The sequence below is a fragment of the Hippocampus zosterae genome, chromosome 9 (assembly GCF_025434085.1).
Source record: "Hippocampus zosterae strain Florida chromosome 9, ASM2543408v3, whole genome shotgun sequence".
Taxonomy (NCBI): domain Eukaryota; kingdom Metazoa; phylum Chordata; class Actinopteri; order Syngnathiformes; family Syngnathidae; genus Hippocampus; species Hippocampus zosterae.
In genome coordinates, this window is record NC_067459.1 from 10151855 (window position 1) to 10179443 (window position 27589).

Genomic DNA, 27589 nt, shown 5'->3' on the forward strand with positions numbered 1-27589 from the left:
AGCTAATTGATTTATTGTTAATACAATCAAGGATAGGGGTAAAGGTTTTAAGTCATTTATGGTTATTGTCATGGTTTTGCTCTGTCTGTGTTTTTTTTTCTTTGTTTGTTTGTTTTAAGCACCAGCTGGAGTGGAGCACGTGCCTCTTGAACAGGTGCGACCTGCCATGTATTTAAGGACTGCCAAACTGCCTAGTCTCTTGTCGGATTATTGACCTTGCTCTCTGTTTATGCTCAAGTGAAATGTTCTCGACCTTTTGCCTACGTTCATAGTCACTCTTGTTTTGCTAGATTCTTGTTTAGTAAATATTTTGATATGTGCGTATGTGTGTATGTGTGTGTGTGTTAAAGTATGTATTTGTATGTACATGCACTGTATATATATGAACACACCAATAAACATGCAGCAGCAGACTATTGAGGAAGGTCATTAAAAAATAACACGTTTATTTATTAGGAAAAAAAGTTGTTGTTTTTTTTCTTTTTTTTTAAGTCATGCAATCTGCTTTTGTGCTAAAACCAGGTAGTGACGGCAGTTCATATTGCATTTATCCATAATTTCTTGTCAGTGTTCTCAGATCTAGCCTGAAGCACGTTTGTGGTGGCAACCTTGCAAAGATTAATCAAGAGTGTGTGGTGGTTTCCATCGGGCCACATGCAAAGTACCGTGTCATCTTCTTACCGGCAGAAATGGTATCATAATTTCCGTTCCTTTGCTACAGATAGATGAAGATAAAAAACAGACAAAGGTTAAAACATAATTAAATTTCTCAAATGAATCTATATGTTTTTTCCTATCTGAGTTGATGCCTTTACAGATGTGAAATATTAATTACTATTTATTTTTTCAAGGTTCATTTATTGTATTGCTATCATTTATTATTTGTAAAATATACAGTATGTGATAAAATAATCAAACAAACAAACAAGTTGGTATTAATTATTTTAATTTAGTTAAACTGAATAAATTACTTCAGCCATAGTTTGAAATATATGGACTATATTAGTTGAATTACAATACTGGAGAATAAAATTGTCATTTTTGTGTCTATCTTTTTCATTCAAAAACGAATGGCATGCATTGTATTAAATCATATATAAGTTAAAAATATATATTTTTTATATTAATCAGGTTTAATTCTCAGAACTTAATTTCTGTTTATCTCTCAGAACCCACATAACGCAATGCGTCGGTGTCATACAGGAAGTGATATTCATGAAGTGAGAGACATGTGGCTCGCATAAGTAATTCATAACGGTGATTCCCTCTCACGGAGCTTATTTCTTTGTGATATCAAGCAAATACAAAACATGGTTCTTCTCAGAGTGCTCCTCCTGAGTCTGACTTTTAACAAATTCCTTGCTGATTCGGATTCATTCTCTTGTCCAGAAGGTAAATTTATATTTTCGTCAAGCTTTCTCATGTTACTTTTTGTTACCCATACGAGACATGATGACTTGTTTTCTTCTAATCCAAACTGAAGGCCAACTGATTAAAATGCATGGTGTAGGTCAAAAATACTGTGCGGCATGTCCTGAAGGATACCACCAGCCTGCAAAGAATTATTCCAAACAGTGCAAAGCGTGCACAAAGTGTAATGAAGGTATGTCACATTGTGAGTGCTTTCTTGACATGGACTCTCATTGAAATATGCATCCATCCATTTTCTAATCCTCTTCAATGAAATATGTGGTTTTCAAATTTCCACCTGAACTGAAGCGAAATAATGTTTTTTGTCTCAGAGTCGGGAAGTGAGGTGACAGAGAAATGCACAAAGAAGACGGATACGAAATGTCAGTGCCGTAAAGGATTTGTTCCGGTGGAATCTGATTCTGCTACTTGTGAATGTGGCATTGGATTCGGGCTACACTATGGAGGTAAAGGCGGAAGCAAAGCATGACCAAATGCAACCTTACAGTAGTATTAATGTTAACTGATCTAACAAAAAATAAAAATAAAATAACACCAAATAAAAAGATCACTAAAATGTAGAAATAATTATGACTTTATCTCAAATTTACTCACAATTTTAGTTGGTCAGTGAGCCTGTTTTGTGGAATGTAAAGCATTTGTTCTATTACATCTGGCAACAATTACACTTACAGCTGCCTTGACTGTAACTGTACCATCTGCAATCAAGTGGAAAAGCATTTAATTGTTCTGCCTGTCACCATACCTCGCTAGCGTGGATAGATATCGAAAGATCAGATAATTTCCTGAGGGACACCTTGGGCCCTATTTTTGTGCCCAGCGCAAGTCTAGTTCACGGCGTGGTCTCACTGTAAGGATGGCCGGAATTTTCTTTCTTTCGGTACAGCATATTTGCAGACGACCGGAGTTAGAAAAGTTTGCGCCATTGTGGGCGTGAACACAGGCGACTTGCTTCCCAGCCAATAGAAGTGGTTCCTCTTATTCCCTTTAAATTCAGAACAGTAACGCTTGGCCGGAGTCCATGCAGGAGATTTAACGTTTGCAAAGAATGCTGATAAGGAACTTCAAGAAGATTTCCACTTGCAAATGATGTTAAGTTGGTTAGGTTGATCACAGATCACCGCTATGAAGTGGACAATTGGAGACTGCCTTGCATCCCAGTCGTTCCCCTCTGTCTGTGACCCTGCCCAAGAGCTGTGCCCCGACTAGCGGGGTGAGTTAAAAAATACCCATCCATCTTCTAGTCGAGCAGCTGTGGAAAGTGTGCTCCCTTAAGCACACACTAAATGGCATCAGTTAGTTTAGGAATTAGTATGGCTTCACTGTCATTCCTCATCATCCCTTTATGAGAATGATACTCGTTAGAAGTGTATCTTATTTACCGCCCCTAAGGATGGATGATTACTTACTTACAAGTGACTCCGCAACTTGTATAGCCGCATCAGTAGCCAGCCAAAGCTCGTTCCTAAATATCTGCATTGAGCATTGAGCTAACTGAGCCTCAACCTGGTGTGTTGTTCCACGTGAACGCAAGTCCGTCCAGCCGAGGGAACCATCTTGCTGGTTGATTCTTACTTTTGCTTATCAATGTTTTTTGATGATCTGCAAAATGCAAATTTTGTCTCACAGCCTGTGATGAGGAACTGCTTATTTCAAGCTTTGCCCTGTAAGAGGTTCCAGACCCCAAATGTTTGAGAACCCCTGGCGTATTGTGTCTTTTTTTTCTTCCAGAATGCTCAAAATGTGAGGATGGCTTCTTCAACAGACATCCCAACAGCCCTTGCATTAAATGGAAGGAGTAAGCCGCAGTATTCTTTTGAAAAAATAAAATAAAATAAAACACAACACCAACATCAAAAGCATGATAATAAATTACCTCTCTTCACCTCTCTTCATCCATATAAGGTGTAAATCCGGCGTGAATACCAGCGGAAGCAGCACCTCTGACGTCATTTGCAACGCCGAGCCAATGCGCCACTCACACAACTCCCCCACATCAAACCACACCGTTTCTGTCATCACACCCCAGCATGAGTGGGACCAAAGCCATGACAGCACTCAGCATGAGACAACCACCACCATCACCACCACCACGGCAGTGTATGATGTGCCATCACGGTACCAAGTGCAGCCGATCCCTCCTTCAAATTCCACCAGCCAACATATTGGTATGCTCCTTTTGGATTTAAGACACTTTAGTGACATTTCTTGTCTTGATTGTACATTTCTTCTTCAGGTATTGCCTTTGTCATCCTTGGAATAGTTGCATTGCTTGTTCTCAGTGCTGCTGCCTGTAAAGTAGGAATTACTACTTGTGTGAGGATTCGGATGGCAGTGCAAAGTATGTCATTTATTTTCTTGGACAATACAATGTGCATTATGTGAAAGAAGTCAAATTACAATGCATTGTCAAGCTGGGGTTATTTTGACTGTTAATGGCACTACTTGTAAGCGGTGTTGACCCAGTGACCTTGAAAAATACTGAAAATACAATTACAAAAAATACACAAGTTTTCCACCAAACAAGAATACTTTTCTGGAGTCAATAAAATAATTATAGAATGAAAAAAACCCCACATAATCTATTGCAGTTTTATCTCACAATTTTGAACCGCTTTCTTATAGAAAAACAGCAGATAAATGCAGCCTATAATCAGCAACACTGTATTGGAACCGTGTGGGGGAGTCCACAATGGCTTCATACAGGCATAAATCCCTCCAAAAATAACATAAAATAAAACAAACTCCCACATTCCAAAAACATGCGTGGCAGGCTCATTGAACACTCTAAATTGTCCCTAGGTGTGAGTGTGAGTGTGAGTGTGAGTGGTTGTTCGTTTCTGTTTGCCCTGCGATTGGCTGGCAACCGATTCAGGGTGTCCCCTGCCTACTGCCCGGAGACAGCTGGGATAGGCTCCAGCACCCCCCGCGACCCTAGTGAGGATCAAGCGGCTCGGAAGAAGATGAAGAAGAAGAAGATAAAACAAAATGTTTTCAAAATATTTTTTTAAAAAGCAATAAAAAGCAAACACCTACGTTGCAGAAATTCACCTATTGCAGGGGCAGGGGTAGGAGGCTTGAAAAGCATAGTGTCACACACACACACGCACACGCACACGCACACGCACACACACACACACGCATATGTACACACGCACGCACACACAGACATATTCATGCTCAGAAAACTATTTCCTTATTCTGATTATTTCTATCAGGCGATTCGCTGTACCGCAGGCCCGTTGAAGAAATCGGCGATGGCACTCGCTCCCACCTGAATCCGAAGGAGCCTTAATCACCTGTACAGTATGACAGCACAAGTTCATATGACCTTCTTTTTTGATATTATGGTGAGAATCCCCTGAGATGTTTCCATGTTGTGTCCAACCTCACTCAACTGCTCCTATGTTTATTCAAGTTGCTGCAGTTTCTTCTGTTTTTCTCAAAATTTTTGTTGAATTTTTTTTTCAATAGATAACACTGTCATCAATGTATTTTCAGTAACATGTGGGCTCGGGGAATTGTCTGAGTGACATCAAATGTGTTTTTTCGGCTTTGCAAAATGTTAACGCTCATGCATGTTTTTTCACTATTCCCTCGCACAGTAAATGTGAGGAGTTTATGACGAGCCTGCCTAAACCCTTATCTGTTCTCTGAATGAAAGACTTGAACCACAAAGATGTGCAAAAAGTAAGCATGTGCTGGGTTCCTGTGTGGCTGAAGTTGTTGGGCTTCAAAGAAATACTTAGCAGTTTGTGGGCTGCAGCTGTGTCGGCTTAGAATGTCGTTTCTTTCAAGTACAGAAACTTTGCTGAAACAAAACTATGTGCCTAATAAACACTAAACACACACTCAAACTGTTTTATTGCTCTAGTGTGGTGTACTATGCTGTACAATACTATACTGTACTATATTATGCTATACTGGAACATACAAACCATACTTCTGTGCGCTGTACTATACTATACTATACTATACTATACTATACTATACTATACTATACTATACTATACTATACTATACTATACTATACTAATGCCTGTTAAGGCATACCTGTATTTTTGTCACATACCTGTAATTATATTTTGCATGTTTTATTGTCAAATACAGTATATTATTTTCAAAAGACTCTGCTTGCTGATAGGCTATAACAGGGTCAAAAAGCTCATTTACATCCATATAGGCACTTTCCCCATATTTAATTGCATTTGAAATTGAACAGACTGTCCTACTGCAAGGTGTTTCTTCACAGAAGTACTGATCGTGGTTTGGAGTTTAGGCTTTTTGTTGATTTAAAAAAAAAAAAGATTTCCTTTTCTACTCTGACAACTTGGTCTTAATCTCTTGCCTGAAAGCGGCCAGCTAAGACCCCTCCCACATCCACCATAAAAACTTGACGCATTAGTGGAGCGCTGTCCATAATGGTCTCTCTTCACTGTTCCTTAGCAGCTCTTTATGCTTTGTGCATTTGGATTGTTAAATACGCCGCTGGGACAATCTGTTCTGATTCACGGACAACTTTAATAAATGGTAGATGCTGCAAACTGTGCCCTCCAGGTAAGACGTTCTGTAAAAAGAACTTGAAACATTTTCTTCACAGGTGAATTGATGCCTTCAAAATGAACACAAAAGACTGATTTAATTCATTTCTAATTCAAAGGGCAATATCTGGAGGGCTTCTGCACAGAAACAACAGAAACCGTCTGTCGCCAATGTCCTGACAACTTCTTCTCTCAACAGTATAATGCCTTTAACAAATGTATGCCATGCCAGTCGTGCCAAGGTGCCCACAGAGGTAAGAATTTATACAGAAAATGATGCCAGCCACGTAGAAGATGATAACAAAGAAGAATAGAATGATTTGTAAAGAAAACAACAGGACATGGGGACAAGACATGTGACAGGAAGTGGTTGCATTTATTGTCTCTGGACAGAATATGAAGAGAAATGTTCTTCAACCACAAACGCCAAGTGTTTGTGTCACCCTGGTTTCCTGTGTTCCGATGACGCGTGCTCACAGTGTGTGGAAAATATGTGTGATGATGGCGAGAAGGCGGTGAAGACAGGTAAGACCGATGATTTGTGAAATGAAAAAGCCCATTTTGAAATGATATATACATCTATATATGAACTCACATTTATTTGGGGAATCCATTCTGGACACCCCTGCAGTACGTGAAAGAATGCAATGTAAAGACTCGACTTTTCTATGACATCACAGTGAGGTTCTCCAAAATAAGTGTGAACGTGTGCTTACTGCAAGCTATTTATTCATCACTCCCAATTGATGTTTGGTGTATAACTGGCAAATGAAACAAAAGACAAATCAAGTCAAATTTATTTATCTAGCCCTTCATCACAAAAGGTCTCGAAAGTCTTCACATGCCCACAGTTGACAAATATTAACAATATCCCGAACACAGGAGTCACCAACCATTTTGAGAGTGAGAGCTACTTCATGTGTACTGATTGTGTGAAGGGCTAGCAAATTGATACACGTCTGAAATAACATCCGTACAAATTACATTTAATAAGATTAGAATGTGTTATTTTTAATACTTGATGATTTATTTACATTTTCAGGCTCTGATCATCTTAAAGATATCTCACAATACTGCCAGTGTTTGCATTTTTAAATCATAATTTCTACTAGCAAATCACACTCCTAGCACTGGCGGTCCTATTGGTGTGGTCCTCACGGGCTACCACGTTGGTGACCCCTGCCCTAACACAATACTGTGCCATACAATGTCAGTTAGAATGAAATGTCCATTTCACAAGATCAAAACATTTCATATTTAAGCACAAAAAATGTTGAATGAAAATCTGATAGTTTAATGCTAACATATAATGCAAAATTATGAGAACTTCCTCGCGTAAATTAGCATTGATGTGACGTTCAAGCAACTGCTACTTTAATATGTTCTGAAGCAGCATCTAAAACCGAAATGTTGAACCAAATCATACAGTACAACATTACTCGCAGACCTTTTTTTTTCCCTCAGGGCCATGGAAACAAGTACCGTTAGTGCAATTTGGCAGAGGACCTCTTTATCCTCCTCCTCTTGTTTCTTAATTACTCTGCATCTCCATTCAGTCGAGCGGAATGCTACTCAGCATCCATCCATCCATCCATCATCTACCGCTTATCCGGGGCCGGGTCGCGGGGGCAACAGCTTTAGCAGGGAAGCCCAGACTTCCCTCTCCCTAGCTACTTCTTCCAGCTCTCCCCGGGGGATCCCGAGACGTTCCCAGGCCAGCTGGGTGACATAGTCTCTCCAGCGTGTCCTGGGTCTTCCTCAGGGTCTCCTCCCGGTGGGACATGCCCGGAACACCTCACCAGGGAGGCGCTCAGGAGGCATCCGAATCAGATGCCCAAGCCACCTCATCTGGCTCCTCTCGATGTGGAGGAGAAGCGGCTCGACTCTGAGCCCCTCCCGGATGACCAAGCTTCTCACCTTATCTCTAAGGGAGAGCCCGGACACCCTGCGGAGAAAACTCATTTCGGCCGCTTGTATCCGGGATCGCGTTCTTTCGGTCACGACCCATAGCTCGTGACCATAGATGAGGGTTGGGACGTAGATCGACCGGTAAATTGAGAGCTTCGGCCTTTGGCTCAGCTCCTTCTTCACCACGACAGACCGATACAACGTCCGCATCACAGCAGACGCTCCACCGATCCGCCTGTCGATCTCCCGCTCCCTCCTGCCCCCACTCGTGAACAAGACCCCAAGAACTCCTCCACTTGGGGCAAGATCTCCTCCCCGACCCGGAGGGGGCACTCCACCCTTTTCCGACTGAGGACCATGGTTTCAGATTTGGAGGTGCTGATTTTCATCCCAACCGCTTCACACTCGGCTGCGAAACGCTCCAGTGAGAGTTGGAGGGCCCCGTTTGAAGGAGCCAACAGCACCACATCATCTGCAAAAAGCAGGGATGCAATACTGAGGCCCCCAAAACGGACCCCCTCAACGCTTCGGCTGCGCCTAGAAATTCTGTCCATAAAAGTTATGAACAGAATCGACGACAAAGGGCAGCCTTGGCGGAGTCCTACCCCCACTGGAAACGATTCCGACTTACTGCCGGCAATGCGAACCAAACTCTGACATCGGTGGTATAGTGACCGAACAGCCCGTATCAGGGGGTTCGGTACCCCATACCCACGAAGCACCCCCCACAGAACTCCCCGAGGGACACGGTCAAACGCCTTCTCCAAGTCCACAAAACACATGTAGACTGGTTGGGCGAATTCCCACATACCCTCAAGGACCCTGCTAAGGGCGAAGAGCTGGTCCACTGTTCCACGGCCGGGACGAAAACCACACTGCTCCTCCTCAATCTGAGGCTCGACTTCCTGACGGACCCTCCTCTCCAGTACTCCTGAATAGACCTTACCAGGGAGGCTGAGGAGTGTGATCCCTCTGGAGTTGGAACACACCCTCCGGTCCCCCTTTTTAAAAAGAGGGACTACCACCCCGGTCTGCCAATCCAGAGGCACTCTCCCTGTTGACCACGCGATGTTGCAGAGGCGTGTCAACCAGGACAGCCCCACAACATCCAGAGCCTTGAGGAACTCCGGGCGGATCTCATCCACCCCTGGGGCCTTGCCACCGAGGAGCTTTTTAACCACATCGGTGACTTCAACCACAGAGATAGGAGAGCCCAGGTTCTGCTTCCTCCAAGGAAGGCGTGTTGGTGGAGTTGAGGAGGTCTTCGAAGTACTCTGCCCACCGGTTCACAACGTCCCGAGTCGAAGCCAGCAGCGCCCCATTCCCACTGTACACAGTGTTAGTGGCGCACTGCTTCCCCCTCCTGAGACGTCGGATGGTGGACCAGAATTTCCTCGAAGCCGTCCGGAAGTCGGCTTCCATGGCCTCACCGAACTCTTCCCACGCTCGGGTTTTTGCCTCGGCGACCACCGAAGCCGCGGTCCGCTTGGCCAGTCGATACCCGTCAGCTGCCTCTGGGGTCCCACAGGCCATAAAGATTGGCCACCTCAACAATAGAGGCACGGAACATGGTCCACTCGGGCTCAATGTCCCCCGCCTCCCCCGGAACATGGGAAAAGCTCTGTCGGAGGTGGGAGTTGAAACTCCTTCTGACAGGGGATTCCGCCAGACGTTCCCAACAAACCCTCACTATTCGTTTGGGTCTGCCAGGACGGACCGGCATCTTCCCCCACCATCGGAGCCTACTCACCACCAGGTGGTGATCAGTTGACAGCTCCGCCCCTCTCTTCACCCGAGTGTCCAGAACATGCGGCCGCAAATCCGATGATACAACTACAAAGTCGATCATCGAACTGCGGCCTAGGGTGTCCTGGTGCCAAGTGCACATATGGACACCCTTATGTTTGAACAAGGTGTTCGTTATGGACAATCCGTGACGAGCACAGAAGTCCAATAACAAAACACAACTCGGGTTCTGATCGGGGGGGCCGTTCCTCCCAATCACGCCCCTCCAGGTATCACTGTCATTGCCCACGTAAGCATTGAAGTCCCCCAGCAGAACAAGGGAGTCCCCAGCAGGAGTACTCTCCAGCACATCCTCCAAGGACTCCAAAAAGGGTGGGTATGCTGAGCTGCTGTTTGGTGCATATGCACAAACAACAGTCAGGACCCATCCACCCACCCGAAGGCGGAGGGAGGCAAACCTCTCGTCTACCGGTGTAAACCCCAATGTACAGGCACTGAGCCGGGGGGCAATGAGTATGCCCACACCTGCTCTGCGCCTCTCATCGTGAGCAACTCCAGAGTGGAAGAGAGTCCAACCCCTCTCGAGAGAACTGGTACCAGAACCCAGGCTGTGTGTGGAGGCAAGTCCGACTATATCCAGTCGGAAATTCTCTGCCTCACACACCAGCTCGGGCTCCTTCCCTGCCAGAGAGGTGACATTCCATGTCCCAAGAGCTAGCTTCTGCAACCGAGGATCGGACCGCCAGGGTCCCCGCCTTTGGCTGCCGCCCAGCTCACATTGCACCCGACCCCTTTGGCCCCTCACATGGGTGGTGAGCCCATGGGAAGGGGGACCCACGTTGCCTCTTCGGGCTGTGCCCGGCCGGGCCCCATGGGTGTAGGCCCGGCCACCAGGCGCTTGCCAACGAGCCCCAACTCCAGGCCTGGCTCCAGAGGGGGGCCCCGGTGACCCGCGTCCGGGCAAGGGAAACCTAGATCCATTTATTGTTTTCATCACTGGGGTCTTTGAGCCGTGCTTTGTCTGGCCCCTCACCTAGAACCTGTTTGCCATGGGTGACCCTGCCAGGGGCATAAAGCCCCAGACAACTTAGCTTCTAGGATCATTGGGACACACAAACCCCTCCACCACGGTAAGGTGACGACTCACGGAGGGGCTACTCAGCATGTAGCAGCATAATATAGTGCCACACTGAAGCCACCGAACTTTGAATTTGGACTTGCTTTTATATTTCAGTATCAAAACCAGAAAAACTGCAACCGCGATGGTACAGAAAGAATAAAAAATGAGCTCTAATAAAGTGGGGGTTCACTGAACAGCAATCGAATGCGCAAATCTTTGTGATCTGCTGTAGGGCCGAAGCCGTACAAGTGCCAGCCATGCCGTGATGATGAATATTTGGACGTGAAAATGAATATCTGCAGGCCACGGCGAAAGTAAGAAAAATGATTAGCTAAAAAAACACACCGTCCATGACCGAATGACAGTAAGAAGTATGTTTCTTGTTCAACAGTTGCAGCAAGGAAGGACTTGTGGTGCAGTTTCCGGGAAACAAAACCCATAATGCAGTTTGCCGGAGACAAGGTATGTGAATGCAAAATCAGTCATGGTCTTGGACAACTTTGGCGTGCGTCATTTGTATGCCAGATTTATGACTCTTAGTTTCTTTTTTCTCAAAGACAAGTCAATACTAACACTACGGACACAAAAGTACTTCACCAAAGGATGGAAAATGTTTCTGAACTTCAGACTATAAATTACCGAGTACTTGTAGCCACTTGTTTTCACGTTTTTTTCTCCCCAGCATGGTGAAACTAGCCAGTTTTGAGGGGGCAGTCCTGTCTCATACAAATTAGCAAGCACTCACCTCTGCCCACCTCAACAGCGAGGTCATTGCAGAGTGTGGCTTTTGTACACACAGTATGATGACCAGAGGCAGGGCTAGGACATTATGACAAGATGGGCAGCAACTGCGTCTCAGGTTCAGAATTAAACAGAAAAACACGTCCGCATCAAGATGAAATAAAAGCGTTATTTGTATTTTCGCTGGTGGAGGCAGCACTTCATGACTGCATCACACTCGTCATCAGTGTGTTGACATTCTGTTCAACTTGGTATTGACTTCGTCTCATTTCATGATAACAACTCTCACATCTAATACAGTGTTGATGTTTGCAATAATGGGTGTCAAAAATGCATTTTCAGCTGAAGTACGACTTGATTCTTCACCAGAAAGAGATGTTTATATGATCCTTGGCATCGGATGTGGTGTGCTGGTTCTAATTCTTCTTGTGACCCTGTCTCACATAAGTGTTACAAAGAAATGTAGAGCAGGTAAGTTTATGGTAATTTGATATGTTAAAATGCTCGACCATCCAACCCAACATATGGTTTGTTAGTTCATTTAGAAGCTTGGATTTGGTTCCCACATTAAGTAGGGTACACACACACTGATAATTAACAATGTAACAGTTTTCCACCAAATTTTTTTTTCATCTCATCTGATTTTTTTGACATTGTACTTTGTAAAAGGATTTTAACTTCTTTCCTGATCTTCCTCATTTAACATTTCAAACAATTTTTACAACCTCAACAGTTTTGTCCAATTTTGAGCATCAGTACCAATTTTTATTGTTGAGATTGATTTTTTAACACTTATGCCACTTTTCAACATTTTACTTTTGAATATCTTTACTGTTTTTTACCAGCTTTTTGGATTTTTAAGAAAAATGGCCAATTATTAATTTCTTATCTGATTTTGACATTTTAAACGGTTTTTAACATCTTTACCATTTTCTTTCATGATTTGAATTTTACAGAATGTTTTTTAAAGCAGAATGTACAAAATGTACAATCATACATAAAGCTATATTAGGCCACAACGCACAAGCAATCAAGTTAATTAAAAAGGCAGCACATAAAACAAAGAACTTATCAAGCTAAACAAAAAGCAGAAAAAGAAAACAAATTCATAATCACAATGATAATAATAAGTCAGTCCAATGAAACATCACCCTTTGATAGGATCCACTTGGTTTAGTACTTGGTCTAAACACAACTTCACTCAAACTGGCAATATGTTCCATTTCAAGTGAAATGTCCAAAAGCTTCTAGTTCCTTCAATGCCGCTAATTTTCAAAGAAGCTGGTGCCACATTGTGGTATGAGGAGTCAAGGGAGATTTCCAACAGGACAAGATGAGGTTACACCACACAGGCAGAGCAGTCTGTAGCCATACTGCAGTGGGAGAGTAGACACATCACCTCAAATAAAAAAACACTTAGAAAAAGGTGCATTCTACTTTATTATCAGTTTCTCAAACTGATTTTTTTGTGTGCCTGTTGATTTAGTCAAAGGTGAGTTTTATCTCCATTACATTATTATTGGTTACCGGTACTTTACTTTTTTTAGGTGTGTGCAAACCATACATGCATTCAAACTGTCGTTGGTTTTGGTGAGGCGCTCAATGCCTCCTGTTTCCCATTTTTGCAGCCTAATATGAATAGATTGTTATTGTACAACCTGAGGGCGGCCCGGTAGTCCAGTGGTTAGTAGGTCGACTTCACAGTGCAGAGGTTCAATTCAAGCTCTGGCCTTCCTGTGTGGAGTTTGCAAGTTCTCCCCGTGCTTGCGTGGGTTTTCTACGGGTCCTCCGGTTTCCTCCCACATTCCAAAAACATGCATGGCAGGCTGATTGAACACTCCAAATTGTCCCTAGTTGTGAGTTTGAGCGCAAATGGTTGTTCGTTTCTGTGTGCCCTGCGATTGGCTGGCAACCGGTTCAAGGTGTCCCCCGCCTACTGCCCGAAGACAGCTGGGATAGGCTCCAGCACCCCCCGCGACCCTAGTGAGGATAAAGCGGTTCGGGAGATGAATGAATATATAACCTGAAAAATGATACATGCCTTACATTTTTTTGGGTGTGTCATAAAATAATGCATTAAGTCTTTGGAACTTAACTGTAATCAAACCACCGGCACTCTGTAAGCTATACTAACACGTTAGATTACTCATTCCCAAAATTTCTGCCAAAACTGAGTAACGCGCTACTTATTAACAAGTTACCTGCATCACCGGTTGCAAGACAGCCTAATAATTTGTGTCCCAAAGTCCACAAAACTGTTTTCTTAGCAACTTGGAAGAGAAGGGCTCAGTGTCAATGTGAAAAAAGGAGAGGGACAGCAAAAACACACTTTATATTATTAACCCCAGCAATGTTACAGGTGCTTCTAAGACAAACAAAAGTTACATTCATGCTCAGAAAACGATTTCCTTATTCTCGATTTTTCTATCAGGTGATTCGCTGTACCGCAGGCCCGTTGAAGAAATCGGTGATGGCACTCACTGCAACCTGAATTCAAAGGAGCCTTAATCACCTGTACAGTATCACGGCACATGTTCACGTTACATTCTTTTTTGATATTATAGTGAGAATGACATGAGATGTCTGCTTGTTGTGTCCAACCTCACTGAACTGTTACTGGATGCATATTAAAGTTGCTGGAGTTTCTTCTACTAGTCTCAATTTTTTTGGGTGGGCCTTATGGATGGATGGAAAAGGAAGTTAAAGTTACTGTTTAATACATAAACGGCTTTCTTTGATAAAAATGCAACTTTTTCTGAAAATGCACATGTTTATTCACTTTATGTGACGTTAAACGTCACATAGTGTAGTAACGGGTGAATTATTTTATTTTTATTATTATTATTATTATTATTGTTATTATTATTATTATTATTATTATTATTGTTATTGTTATTGTTATTGTTATTATTATAATATATTTTTTAGCTGTGGTAAATTGTTTGAAAGTCGGCTGCAGTGAGCCTGGCCATGTTGCTTCCTTCCTCCGCCTGCAGCGGCGCTGGCTCACCCCCTGACTGTGCCCCAGACGGATGATCACATGACGGTCTGGCTGCCTCCCATTTCCCCGCCCTTCTTCCACTCCTGAGCTGGAAAAGCCCAACCAAACATCTAACAGGGAGGGAAGAGGAGAAGCACTACGGACTTCCCAAGATGCTTGCGTTAATAAACCGGCTTCTAGACTGGTTCAAGTCCCTCTTTTGGAAGGAGGAGATGGAGCTGACCCTGGTGGGCCTCCAGTATTCGGGAAAAACGACGTTCGTCAACGTAATCGCCGTAAGTCTCCACCTGCGAGCTACGGCTAACTAGCCTAATGCTAATAGCATTAACGCTAATAATGGGAGAACGATGACTCGGAAGAAATCGTCGTTGTAATCTTCGACTCCGCTGGTTAAAGATCACATTATATTACCCCGTTGCGGTACTACCATAATTAAAATTTAAATTATATGCAAATAAAAACGTCTCATTGCTTGCTAGGAGTTGAGTGAGTTAGGCTGGCTAGCAGCATAAAGCTGTTCGGCTTTGAGATGACTATGGTGCTATAAAAAATATAAAACGACACATTTTCGTGAAAAAAACTGTTCTACACTTCAAAGTGTGTACATTAAAATGAGTACAAATATTTAATAAAAACAGTCCATTTTCTAGATTAAAATAATTACATTACGAGATTAGTTATGTTTTCAACTAACAATTTGCATATTTTTGAGTCATTGTCGATATTTTATGAGAAAACCAATTCCCAAGGAAGTCATCTCTAATTTTATATTTTCAAGATTGTTGTCTAACGAGAATAGTTGTCTTCTTAAAAAATATGTATATATTTTCAAAGCCATAATGTTATGAAATGTTAAGTTTAATATTTTCGTTGTTTGGTAAAGACAAATCAGATTAATATTAATTTAATGTGGAATTTTACTGGAATAAAGTTCGTTTTTCACATGTTCAAGCTTGAAGTCGTAATTTATGAGAAAAAGTACTCTAAATTCAAGATTAGTTGTATTTTTTGAATGTCTAGTATATTTTTTGCTAGTCCCATATTGTTTCCACATTTTTTTGAAAACCTGCTTCATTTTTTTAGATTGTCGTCATATTACAAGAAGAATTATTTATATTTTTGAGTGGACCTGTATTTTCAAATTTAAGAAAAAAAGTCGCATCTTTTCAAGATTAAAATAGTCATATCTTTGACAAACTGTTTAATTTTGAGAGTGAAAGTATGGTTTCATCTCCTGTAATTTCAAGAGTAAAGTCAGCATTATACAAGAATAAAGTAAAGCTATATTTTCTGGAAAAAAATTATTTTGATGAAACGCTGGAATATATTTGTGAAAAAAATGTACTTTCATGAAAATAGTCAATTATTTTCAATGCACACATCATAATTTAAAATAAAAAAGTCAGCATTTTATCCTTTTTGAAGAAAAAAGTCAGATTTTAAGAGAATACTTAAAGCAATAATTTTTTGGGAGAAAAGTAATATTTATCAAGAAAAAAATATATTTTTAAGACTGGACAGTTTTACAAGAAAGCACTGTAATGTTTTTGCAAAAATAATTGTACACTTAAAATGTAGTATGTTAACAAGACCAATAGTTGTAAGTGGCAGGAGAGAAACAATGAATTGTACATTTTACATGATGTACGCACAATTTATTGTTGCTGAAGCCGACATGCAACCACTTCCCACTGTTGCAATTTCTGCGATAGCTCAATCATTTTCACAGTCAGGGCCTGTTTTATTGTATACTAGTGTTAATTTAATGTATTATACTCATTATGATACTGCAAGGGGAAACCCAATTTACTCTGTTTTTTAAAAAAAAAGATGAGAACCTTTTCGTCCAAGTCATGTGAAATACCTTAACCCTAAAATGGTTGGTTAGATTGGGGTACTGTTCCACCCTGCAAGTGCTTGTGGGACTTCCTCCAGTCACAAGACCGCTGCATTCATTTCCACATGTGTCAGGTGACCGCGTGTGGTGGTCATGTGCTGTTTGTGTGTGGTTGTAATATGTCTGTTTGAACACTAGAGGTCTTGCTCACGCAGAGCAAAAGAACCGAATGAGCCATTTCTCTGTTCACAACACAAGAGTGATACACTTAAAACTGTAGCAGTAACAAATTAGATTAATTTATAAAAGTACTTCCAACACCTAATATAATTTGTTTTCAGTGTAATAGCACAAGTCCCATCAAACATAGATGGATGATCACTTAATTAATTTGAGAATTTGTTTCCAATTTATCCATGTCTCCTTTCAGTCAGGCCATTTCAGCGAAGACATGATTCCCACAGTTGGCTTCAATATGAGGAAGGTCACCAAAGGAAATGTCACCATCAAGGTCTGTGTTTACAGCTTCCTGCTTTTTGCAAACATTATTATTGTGTTGTTTACCAAGAGGAAGTCGTATAGAATGGCAAACACATTTTCTCTGCAGATTTGGGACATCGGAGGGCAGCCGCGATTTCGGAGCATGTGGGAGCGCTACTGTCGGGGCGTCAACGCTATTGTGTAAGTGTAGCAATGTACTTAGGGAGGTCACCCTGTGATTCAGACAGCACCACATTATGGGGGACTTCTGTTCAGGATTCTGTTTTGTTTTAGTCGTCAAGGAGACCGATAAATTGTATTTTTAGTAAAAATTCAACTGTTGCTGCCAAAATTCAAAATAACACCAAAAAAATCCACTTTTAAGTCCTGGTTGAAATGCCATTAAGCATGTTTGTTTTAACTTTTCAAATTTGCAACATGTAGAAGTGTTGTCTTTGAACATCTTGACCAGGGGTGCCCAAACTTTTTGGATCGAAGATCTGCTTTTCGATCAACTAACCTCCCGGGATCTACCCTTACCGCCGCGCGCATGCGCACACCCGCGCGCGCACGCACGCCCACGCCATGATTAGAAACAGCCTGTTAACTTTCGTAGCTCACACGTACCATTTTAAAGTGCTTCCCTGGGCCCTCCTAGATTCCTATTTTTTGCTCGTGCCCTCTGTGAATTGAACACGAAGCAAACTCTGAATGAGAATCATGACGTTAAAAGAGCGCAACAGCTCTGATCACAAGCTGCAATTGCAAACTGCTGAGCGCTAACAACTTCCGGTGATGTAGTCACGCACCACTGTAAATTTAAGGTTTACCTGCTTTATTTAATTTTTTGAATATTTTTTGTGAAAATGAGACTGATAAGATTATTAGTGTGCAGCGTATATTAACACAAAACATATATTACTGAGATGTACAAAGACACAAAAATGGTTGTTTGTTTTTTTTCTTCTCGACACTCCTCGGATCTACTTGGGACCTGTCTTAGATCTACCGGTAGATCAGGATCTACCTAATGGGCACCCCTGATCTAGACAATAGACGGATTTGTTTTAAAACTCCCACAAAGTGCAGGGAACTCCCAGGGTGATCGGTATGGCTTAATTTAAAACCCGAACAAGTGAATAGTGAATAGCTTCCAAAAATTTCCTCCTGGGAATAAAGTTATGCCCAATTTCAATCATACCAAAATGTTATCATTTCACTTATTTGTTTTGTTTCATACAAAAGTGCAAGGAGTTGAGTGTCTGTAGCATCTCTAAAAAACTTAATTGAAAAAAATAAAAAAGTAATGGTTGTGTGCAGGTTTGCTTTGAAGAATGAACCCACAGCCTTTCATAATTGTGCTGCTGTAAATTGTGAATTTCTCCATTGTGAGACAAATAAAGGGTTTTTTTTCTTATCTTATAACCTTCATTCAGGTTCGGAGAGGGCTACTGTACTACGTGAGCCCTGCCACTCCGACTATGAGTTAGTAAATTGCTGGTGTCAGGTGGAATACTCGTACCCCCAAAAGGAGACCAGGTCTCCCTTTGGAGACCCCAGTGACTTTGTGCAGGAACTTTGTAACTGTCATATCCGTGTAAAAATAAGGAATATTAAGACAATAATAAAACACTCATTTGTATCTGTAATAATGACAAAAGTGTGATGCAACAATGAAATTAGTAAAAAAAAGCCTCATCGGATTGCTCCAGTTGAACATTGATGGCTTTTTTAAAATGGTGTTCATAATTCACTCCATGAACGGAATCATCATTTTGGATGATCTGGGCAGACATATTTTACTATCTATGGTGTTATGTAATTTTTCTGTTTGAATGTAAGGGACCTAAACTTGTCAAGTCAGGTGCTCTGAAACCAGGTGAGGGTTTCAGAAGCTGAAACGAACCGTCCCTTTCCAATGGTATTCATTTCCAGATACATGGTGGATGCAGCAGATCGAGATAAAGTGGAGGCGTCAAGGAACGAGCTTCATAATCTATTAGACAAACCTCAGTTGCAAGGAATCCCCGTGAGTATTCCTTTTTACACCGGCCCCTCATACTAGACTCTGACGACCTGTTCCACTCAGCTTTGCTCATCTGTCTCGATAGGTTTTGGTGCTGGGGAACAAAAGAGACTTACCCACAGCTTTGGATGAAAAACAGCTTATTGAGAAAATGTAAGTCCACACTTCAGGTCACAACTGTAATTTATAAAAGAGCTCTGCTCCAATTTGGCAAAAATTACAAGAATAAAAATCTGGTCTTGTACATTTGTTTTTAAGCAGTATACATGTTTTCGTGTTTTTGTCCCAATGAGTCCTTTTCCTTTTGCAGGAATCTGGCAGCCATTCAAGATAGGGAAATATGCTGCTACTCTGTGTCTTGCAAAGAAAAAGACAACATTGGTGAGTTGAGGGAAAAGAAAGTCCCATCTTTCAAAATAATGCAATCATTTAGAATGTTTGTTTTCTGTTCACATTCAGACATCACACTTCAGTGGCTCATTCAGCACTCAAAGTCCCGGAGGAGCTGAAAACAATGAGAGGGGAGATGTCGATGCCAGCTGTTTGCCATGTAACCGTCATGCCACGTCGGCTTTGTCCTTAACTCACCAGATGCACTCTTCTGCTTTTTTCCTCTTTTTCCATTTGTACCACCACCATCACCCACAAACTTTGGGAATGCACTACCCCAAAACGTAATCCTGGTACCAAATGAATGACATGTAATTGGCATTATTTGTCCTGTAAATTTGTACGATGTGACTTATGACAATGTATTGGTTTAAATGGTAAAGCAGCCTTTTTTTTTTTTTTGCTAATCCCTCCTTGTATATTATTTGTGATAATTATGCAGTCAGGCAGGTCTGTACAAATAGTATCCAGCTTGTATGATTTTTAACAGCAATTGCGCGTATGAATATGTGATTCTATTTAAAGTCTGAATGATCAAAAACAACGTCTGCTGCAGGGTTGTTTTGTATACTGTAGTCTGCGTTGTAAGTAAGCCGCCGAGCAATCATTTTTGCGCCATGAGTGTGGTGAAATTTAAAGTGCCTTGCGCAACATGGCATGCGAAGTGTGCCAAGGGGGATTAAAGACACAGATCACTTCAGTGTATTAATTAAAGGCCTGCTTTTTAATATATGAACTAAACTCTTGTTTTATTTTATTGTTAGAGTGTGGTATGGCTAATTTGAGGGTAGGAGAAGTTTGGCCCTTGGCCATGCTTTGTTTCTTTAATTTGGCTCACTGAGCGTACACATTACCAAGAGCCGTGTCATATTTCTTGCTTCAATTTAGAACCCCTGTAAGTTGTCCACAAAAAGATATTTTTTGTTTATCAAATATACTCTATGGTCACTATATTTATTTTGAAGGATAAAAGTAGAAAAAAATAGTAATTTTATAAGTGGCTCGTTTATTCTATATAAATGATTGAAACTGTTTGGCATCTGATCAAAAATGGCTGCTTTGGAAATGGACTGTCATGGTCATGCATCTTAATATACATCAAAATGCATATTACCCGGAGAACAAATATTTCAGTAAGTACTTTCCCATATGATATATTTTTTATAGATGGTACAACTAAAAATAATCCGAGTCACAATTACAATGACAAATTAATTTTTTTGGGGGGGGAAACAAAAGTTGGGCGGCTCGGTAGTGCAGTGTTTAACACGTCGGCTTCACAGTGCAGAGGTACCCTGTTCGATTCCAGCTCCGGCCTCCCTGTGTGGAGCTTGCATGTTCTCACTGGGCCTGCGTGTGTTTTCTCCGGGTACTCCGGTTTCCTCCCACATTCCAAAAACATGCGTGGCAGGCTGATTGAACACTCTAAATTGTCCCTAGGTGTGAGTGTGAGCGTGGATGGTTGTTCGTTTCTGTGTGCCCTGCGATTGGCTGGCAACCGATTAAGGGTGTCCCCCGCCTACTGCCCGAAGACAGCTGGGATAGGCTCCAGCACCCCCCGCCTAGTGAGGATCAAGCGGCTGGGAAGATGAATGAATTAATGAATGAACAAAAGTTGTACAGTAGTGTTATGAGAATAAAGTGGTCTCCCCACTAACAAGTTATGTTTACATGAACAGAGATGTGTATTGTTGAGAACTGTTATACGCAAAAGTCGCAATTTTATATATAAATCAAAATTTGATGGAAGAAACTCACATTTTAACCTGTGAGTGAATTAAAAAAATATATTTTATTCCCAATAATATGCCGTCTATTCTAAAAAAGACACTATTATGCCCAAAAGAACGGGACTGCTCTATATTGCAAGTCTTTTTTGGGGGGGGGGGGGGGGGCTTTATTACCTATCTATCTATCTATCTATCTATCTATCTATCTATCTATCTATCTATCTATCTATCTATCTATCTATCTATCTATCTATCTATCTATCTATCTATCTATCTATCTATCTATCTATCTATCTATCTATCTATCTATCTATCTATCTATCTATCTATCTATCCATCTATAAGGTAGGACATCTATCTAAAAGGTAGGACATCGGTCGCCGTTTCCCATATGTCGGTCAGCTTCTTAATTTATTGCCAATTCTTAGGATGACCCCAAAGCTAAGGCAAGTAGACCCCAGAGTTCCCGGATGTAGAAGAAATGCAGCGTGTTTCACGTCTGTCACGCACTGAGGTGTTTCCTATTGGCTCGCATGTTATAGACGCGTCAGCAGTGTCGCGAACCAGCACACGCTTGTGATTGACAGGTTTTTGGGACAATCAGTTATCGAAAGTGGGTATCGTCACACCATGAATTCCAATCACTGGCCAGGATCTTGGGAGGGGCTGGTTTGTTGACAGGAAGCGTGTGCATCAGGACACTTCCACAAACTGCTGTGACACAAGTAAAGTCCAAGATATCGCTTTCGTTTCGTCCAAGCAGGTGTGCGCACATAAAGTATGCGTTTTTATAGCGAGTCGCAGCAAACATGCAATGGCGGTCAATAGTAGTCGGTCTGGTCCTGTTGAGACTGTCTGTCAGCTTATGGCTCGCCTTCGGACTCGGAGCTTACGTTAGCTTGGTCACCAGCCAGACCGACGGCGGCGCCGAGGAGCCCTCGACCGGAGAGAGGAAAGGGAACGACTCGTGGTCCAAACGGATAAGCGGCTACAAACATGAGGAGACCACCGGGACCTGTGCCGTGGTGGCGGGCGAGTCTCCGAAGAGGCCCTACATGAGCTTCTTCGACGGCAACAAGGATGATTACGTCCGCAGATACAGCTCCTTCCCGCGAACCCTGAAAATCACCATGAAGGAGAAGGCCAGAGAAATGTTCTACTTCGGGTATGACAACTACATGAAATATGCCTTCCCCAAAGACGAACTCAACCCAATTGACTGCGAGGGCAGGGGTCCTGACGTCCACAACCCGTAAGTTTTCATGACATGTCCACAGGTCATTTTGGTAGACAACGCCTAACATCTAATAGGTGACGATAAAACTCAGGAATAATAAAGACCCCTCCACATTTGCCTGAACGTTGTAGATAATTATGACAACGGTGGAATTACAAAATCACGATCAATGTATTAATTTCTTGCACCGTAAGGTATCAAAACGCGTTTACTAAGTACAAGTAGCCAACCAAGTAAATTATAACCAAGTAGCTCGGTTATAAATTACCCCCCCTCCCCCCACGCACGCACACTCAAGGGTCCAAATTTTCCACTGTATCACATTCAACACCAATTCACACCTTTTAATTTCTTCTTAGTTTTGAGAACCAAATTGCAACCGGTATTTTTACATAATATGGACCAGTAAATGATTATATATATATATGATAAATTGATTTCGAGACCCCTGCTGTACATGCTTGGGGGAAAAAGGAGGTAGAACAGGGGTTTTGAACGAATATCTACTTTTCAAGCAACCAACCTCAAGCCATTGACCAATTACCGGATTAGTGACTTTCTCGCATGTTCTTAAAATCATGCATGGTCACCCTCTTCTCTTGCCAAAAGTAACTTAGGATCGCTCCAGCTCACCCACGAAGCAAATGACTACACGTTGGTTCATAAAATTGATGAATGGATGTACATTATTTGTCAGTGATTGTTTAATGACTATTTTTGCCTTGAATTACAGCTCTAACATCAACATCAATGACGTTCTGGGAAACTACTCGCTAACGCTCATTGATGCCTTAGACACCCTACTGGTATGATGTTCATGTGTTCTTTTACTCTATAAGTCCAGGCAGAAGTGTCTGGACTGTTTTCTTGGGAATTTGATGGATGCCTTCTAGCGCAAGATCTCATTCGGAGTTCATTCCTCAGGTGCTTGGAAATGTCACAGAGTTCCAGCGGGCCGTCCAGCTGGTTATCGACACCGTATCTTTTGACAAGGATTCAACGGTGCAGGTTTTTGAGGCCAACATCAGGTACCCGCTGAAAAACTCCAAGGACAATATTACACATTTTGTTTCATGAATACCTCCGGTTTTCATTGATACACAGCAGATACATTTTGCTGCAATATGAATTGATCCAGCTGAGCAATCTGCAACACAATGTAGTTTTTGGTCAATGTATCCTTTCTACGAATGAGCTATTATTTTGCCAACATGATCGTGAACCATTTTTCATTGGACTATATTATGGTAAATGTACTTGTTAATTATTTACACTAGGCTGCACACGATTACTTGAAGAACTTGAAAAATTTAATGACAAAAATAATTAAAACAAAATATTTGCCTCAAAATTCGCAGTAATCATTTTTCCTCATGGACTGCAAGCTCACAAACAACTCCCTCTGGAAATAGGTTGGGGCAGTGGTGGAGAGCCGAGAGGCAAGACTACCGGTACATAAAAGACAGAGAATGTCCATACTTTGCTATCATTTAATACTTCAAAATGAAAATGCCAAAGTAAAAAGGGTCTACTGTAAATCAGAACTAAATACAACACATCCTTAATCAGCAAGACAGGTTATCTAGTTATGAGCTGATTTAATTGCTCCTATCACCCCTAGTTTGAACATATTGTAATGCCCCTGCAAGAATTTAGGCGTGGACACAGCCACCGGTACACTTTCAGTTCTTTTATTGAACAAATGATAACAAAATAATGATGGAATTGTCGGGGGTGGGGGGGAAGCATAATAATACCTCCTTGAATGATTATTATTGGTCTTGTTTGCTGAAGGATTTTAGGCAGTCTCATCTCGGCTCACATTCTGCTCACGGATTCCAAGCATCCATTTGGAAGGGTGAAGTTTGAGGACTATGACAACCAGCTGCTGCGTTTGGCACACGACCTGGCCGTGCGTCTGTTGCCCGCCTTTGAGAACACCAGCACAGGCATCCCTTACCCCAGGGTGAGGGATAACACATCTCAGGTTGTCACATTCAGTTGCCCTTATTTCTCATTATTTTTCCTTTTTTTTCGGCATGCAGGTGAATCTAAAATCCGGAGTCCCTTCCGGCAGTATTAACGAGACGTGTACTGCAGGAGCTGGATCGCTGCTTGTAGAGTTTGGAATTCTGAGCCGGTTGACAGGAGATTTCACATTTGAAGCAATGGCTCGACAAGCTGTCAGAGCCCTCTGGAAGCTGAGGAACAACAAAACTGGTCTGCTAGGTAGAAGACAGTAATAATCATCATTTTTTTTAGGGGGCATTTCACCGAACCCAACTGGGTGCCAGTGGTGCCTTTTTTTAGGGAGTAGATTGGAATGGAAAACAATTTATCGTCATTTTTGCAGGAATGAAAAAAATTAATTCAGAGATGAAAGACCTCCGGATTTTCAATTTTGAATGAAAATTTCTCCGGAGAATTGAAGAAAAATTGCCTAAAGTTAATCCGGATATTAGTTGACAACATTGAACGAACACGCGTTCAAGTTCGTTGTTTTGCTTTCACGAGCATAGCCATGTTGAGGCACTAACACTAGTAACAGTAAAGACATTTTCGTCTCTTTGTAAACACACTTGCTAAAACCCAGTGGAACGAATAAAATACAAGGCAAGACCATTGCTGTCGTTAAAAGTATATTTGGACAAAAAGGGAAACACCCAGATTGTTAGAAAAACGTGTCCTTCCGACTTCGAGTGTCGTCTCGGCTAGCTTAGCTTAGCTGTTGTCGTATGTGACGTCGGTTGCGCCGGCGCTGATTGTGATGTGAGATTTTCGAGTCACACAAATTGACATGTCACATTCTTATTCGTTTTTCTGATCAGGCAACATTGTCAACATCCAAACGGGCCACTGGGTGGGGAAGCAGAGCGGTCTGGGCGCGGGTATGGACTCCTTTTATGAGTATCTGCTCAAGTCTTACATCCTGTTCGGTGAGGAGGAGGACTACACCATGTTTCAAGCTGCTTATGCGAGCATCCAGAACCACTTGAGGCGAGGGTGAGGGACCATCAGTTTACAACACAGTTGTAACCCTCTGGTTATCTATATTGCAAGCTTGTTCTTTACATTCCAATAGGCGAGAATCATGCAACGAAGGAGAAGGTGACCCGCCCATGTACGTCAACGTCAACATGATGAGCGGCAAGATCATGAACACGTGGATTGACTCCCTGCAGGCCTTCTTTCCCGGGCTGCAGGTCAGCGTGTGTACACACAAAAACACTGAAATTTGTGATACAAGTCTAAAGAAAACTATTTTGGCTCAATTGTCTTTTTTTAGGTGCTAAATGGTGATGTGGAAAACGCCATTTGCCTCCATGCCTTCTATTATGCCATCTGGAAGCGATTTGGGGCTTTGCCAGAGAGGTACAACTGGCAGCGGCAAGCTCCCGATGTCCTTTTTTACCCGCTCAGACCTGAGCTGGTGGAGTCCACCTATTTGCTCTACCAGGTGACCCGCCATCTGACATACGATGTTCAGAAATAATTACTATATAATACAGGGTTCCCACGCGCCATTATAAAGCATTAAGAGTCATGAAATGGATTTTGTGAAAAATAAGGCCTTAAAAAACAAGTTCAAGGATATATATATGTATATTCATTGTCATTAGTACTGATTTGCCTTTGCAGGCGACCAAAAATCCTTTCTACTTACACGTTGGAATGGACATTCTGCAGAGCCTTGAAAAAAATACCAAAGTCAGGTGTGTGCCTTGCAGTTATGCCCCACTCTTTAATTGTCACGAGATTGATGTGATCTGTGTGATTTGCAGATGCGGCTATGCCACCCTCCATCACGTTGTTCACAAATCCAAAGAGGATCGCATGGAGAGTTTCTTCCTCAGCGAGACCTGCAAATACCTTTATCTGGTACGAGCTGTCGCTCACAATTCCATCAATTTAAAACCCTATTGAATTATTTTCTTTGTTCTTGTTTTTTAATTGCAGCTGTTTGATGAGGACAACCCACTACACAAATCGAGTAACAAATACATCTTCACCACCGAGGGTCACTTGATGCCCGTCGACAAGCGTTTCCGGGAGAAAGGATCGAGCGGCAAGTGTCTGCGTGAAGTCGACGAGCCGTTGCAGACGAGGACAACTGAGCAACCCTCTCAGAACACCAGTAACGTAAGGATCGGCATCTTGGTTGTTGTTTTTATTTTATTTTTTGTGTGGTCACAATCTGTACGATGACAATTAGCTCATAACACATTGCATAGAATGCAAAATCAATTTGGATCGGAACCCTAATTAGCCCTAATTATCTCTTGGTCCTCTTCCCGCGTAGTGCATCCGCATTCCCGAGGCACGACGCTATACGCTGCCCTTGAAGAGCGTCTACATGAGGCAGATCGATCAAATGGTAGGGCTGCTCTGAGTCCTATTTGCCCAGGTGCACTAAAAATAACACGAGAATGGAGAGCTTTCCACAGGAACATGATTTCATTTTTTTTTCCTAGTTTCATTCTGTCAGTCACTTATGGAGTGTTTCGAGAGAGTGTGTGTGTGTGTGTGTGTGTGTGTGTGCGCACACCTCTTCTAACACATGAAGCATTCAGTGCCTGTTTGGACTTTACCACAAGTGCTGTATCCCCATTTTAAATTGTGCGCGCTTCTGTTGTCGAGTCTTGCTTTTTCTTTTCTTGGGTACAATAATGTACAGAATCAAATGCAAGCATATGCATTTTGACCACTGTTTTAGAAGTGCCTTCAGTCATTTTTTTGTGTGTTATTCCGCAAGAAACAACCCACAAATGTTTACAACTAATTCAAGCCATTGATTTTTATGTGGACATTTTCTAACATGCTTTTTTTCCTGATTTCCGAGGACTATTGTAATTGCTTCATACCTGCTATAATTGTCTCAGGGTGTAAAGAAGAACAAATTGATGAACAATCTCAGAAAATGATGTCTTAGTTATTGCCTCTAAGGCCATGAGGTATTATTATTATTTTTCATTTTAAGTGGCACATTTTCATGTGTTTATTTGCCAAGTAAACTTGCTGCACAGGAACCAGAGCACAGTTGAGTGTGTATGTTATTTTGGGGGTCTGCAGTTGGATTATTTGAAGGCAGATGCAAGACAAACCTGAAATGTAGACGTTTGCTTCAAAACCTAATTTGAAACCCTTAGCTGGACTTGAACCCCTAACTTAAAAGCCTACTCTTAGACACAAATACTAAATTGAAACTTGAACCCAGGCTAGCCACCCTTATCTGTCTGAAACGTGAAACTCTTAATTTGAAACCCTGAACCTGAAACCCAATTTGGAATCCCAGCATTTCAATTGAGTGGTCAAAATCAAATCGATTTATCAACAACTGTCAAAATTATCAACTAAATCAACAACCATTTTAACAATGGAGTAATCATTAAGAACTATTGTT

General features: G+C 41.9%; 4 protein-coding genes across 8 annotated transcripts; all 4 read left to right on the forward strand.

The window, feature by feature from the left end:
* Positions 1 to 1086: 1086 nt before the first annotated feature.
* Positions 1087 to 14148, forward strand: si:ch73-361p23.3 (tumor necrosis factor receptor superfamily member 4). Of its 2 annotated transcripts, XM_052075819.1 has the most exons (8): positions 1087 to 1392; positions 1484 to 1603; positions 1743 to 1877; positions 3163 to 3229; positions 3337 to 3599; positions 3668 to 3772; positions 4650 to 4730; positions 14000 to 14148. In XM_052075819.1, the coding sequence occupies exons 1-7, from the start codon at positions 1311 to 1313 to the stop codon at positions 4724 to 4726; spliced, it is 849 nt and encodes a 282-aa protein (XP_051931779.1). In that variant the 5' UTR covers positions 1087 to 1310; the 3' UTR covers positions 4727 to 4730; positions 14000 to 14148. The 2 variants fall into 2 exon arrangements, with proteins under 2 accessions (XP_051931779.1, XP_051931778.1); XM_052075818.1 differs by lacking the exon at positions 14000 to 14148 and having other exon boundaries at positions 1092 to 1392; positions 4650 to 5288.
* Positions 5790 to 14148, forward strand: tnfrsf18 (tumor necrosis factor receptor superfamily, member 18). Of its 4 annotated transcripts, none has more exons than XM_052075820.1 (7): positions 5790 to 5988; positions 6092 to 6226; positions 6366 to 6496; positions 10972 to 11060; positions 11138 to 11208; positions 11830 to 11958; positions 13919 to 14148. In XM_052075820.1, the coding sequence occupies exons 1-7, from the start codon at positions 5853 to 5855 to the stop codon at positions 13993 to 13995; spliced, it is 768 nt and encodes a 255-aa protein (XP_051931780.1). In that variant the 5' UTR covers positions 5790 to 5852; the 3' UTR covers positions 13996 to 14148. The 4 variants fall into 4 exon arrangements, with proteins under 4 accessions (XP_051931780.1, XP_051931782.1, XP_051931781.1 ...); XM_052075822.1 differs by having other exon boundaries at positions 5791 to 5988; positions 11857 to 11958; XM_052075821.1 differs by having other exon boundaries at positions 5793 to 5988; positions 6366 to 6497; positions 10979 to 11060.
* Positions 14149 to 14529: 381 nt separating this feature from the next.
* Positions 14530 to 19962, forward strand: arl8ba (ADP-ribosylation factor-like 8Ba). The gene is made up of 7 exons (XM_052075875.1): positions 14530 to 14763; positions 16756 to 16836; positions 16933 to 17006; positions 18741 to 18834; positions 18917 to 18984; positions 19142 to 19212; positions 19291 to 19962. The coding sequence occupies exons 1-7, from the start codon at positions 14641 to 14643 to the stop codon at positions 19338 to 19340; spliced, it is 561 nt and encodes a 186-aa protein (XP_051931835.1). The 5' UTR covers positions 14530 to 14640; the 3' UTR covers positions 19341 to 19962.
* Positions 19963 to 21604: 1642 nt separating this feature from the next.
* Positions 21605 to 27220, forward strand: edem1 (ER degradation enhancer, mannosidase alpha-like 1). Its single transcript, XM_052075841.1, has 12 exons — positions 21605 to 22203; positions 22922 to 22994; positions 23113 to 23216; positions 23983 to 24154; positions 24234 to 24417; positions 25017 to 25191; positions 25271 to 25391; positions 25475 to 25645; positions 25828 to 25901; positions 25971 to 26067; positions 26146 to 26328; positions 26489 to 27220. The coding sequence occupies exons 1-12, from the start codon at positions 21761 to 21763 to the stop codon at positions 26576 to 26578; spliced, it is 1887 nt and encodes a 628-aa protein (XP_051931801.1). The 5' UTR covers positions 21605 to 21760; the 3' UTR covers positions 26579 to 27220.
* The last annotated feature ends 369 nt before the right edge of the window (positions 27221 to 27589 follow it).

Bases quoted from the DNA above. Each gene is read 5' to 3' on its own strand.
- si:ch73-361p23.3 (XM_052075819.1), top strand. From the start codon at position 1,311: ATGGTTCTTCTCAGAGTGCTCCTCCTGAGTCTGACTTTTAACAAATTC. The intron at 1,393-1,483 runs GTAAATTTATAT...TCCAAACTGAAG, and splicing joins TTCATTCTCTTGTCCAGAAG to GCCAACTGATTAAAATGCAT. The intron at 3,230-3,336 runs GTAAGCCGCAGT...CATCCATATAAG, and splicing joins CCTTGCATTAAATGGAAGGA to GTGTAAATCCGGCGTGAATA.
- tnfrsf18 (XM_052075820.1), top strand. From the start codon at position 5,853: ATGGTCTCTCTTCACTGTTCCTTAGCAGCTCTTTATGCTTTGTGCATT. The intron at 6,497-10,971 runs GGTAAGACCGAT...TCTTTGTGATCT, and splicing joins GCGAGAAGGCGGTGAAGACA to GCTGTAGGGCCGAAGCCGTA. The intron at 11,209-11,829 runs GTATGTGAATGC...ATGCATTTTCAG, and splicing joins TGCAGTTTGCCGGAGACAAG to CTGAAGTACGACTTGATTCT.
- arl8ba (XM_052075875.1), top strand. From the start codon at position 14,641: ATGCTTGCGTTAATAAACCGGCTTCTAGACTGGTTCAAGTCCCTCTTT. The intron at 14,764-16,755 runs GTAAGTCTCCAC...GTCTCCTTTCAG, and splicing joins CGTTCGTCAACGTAATCGCC to TCAGGCCATTTCAGCGAAGA. The intron at 16,837-16,932 runs GTCTGTGTTTAC...TTTTCTCTGCAG, and splicing joins AAGGAAATGTCACCATCAAG to ATTTGGGACATCGGAGGGCA.
- edem1 (XM_052075841.1), top strand. From the start codon at position 21,761: ATGCAATGGCGGTCAATAGTAGTCGGTCTGGTCCTGTTGAGACTGTCT. The intron at 23,217-23,982 runs GTACCCGCTGAA...TGTTTGCTGAAG, and splicing joins GTTTTTGAGGCCAACATCAG to GATTTTAGGCAGTCTCATCT. The intron at 24,155-24,233 runs GTGAGGGATAAC...TTCGGCATGCAG, and splicing joins CAGGCATCCCTTACCCCAGG to GTGAATCTAAAATCCGGAGT.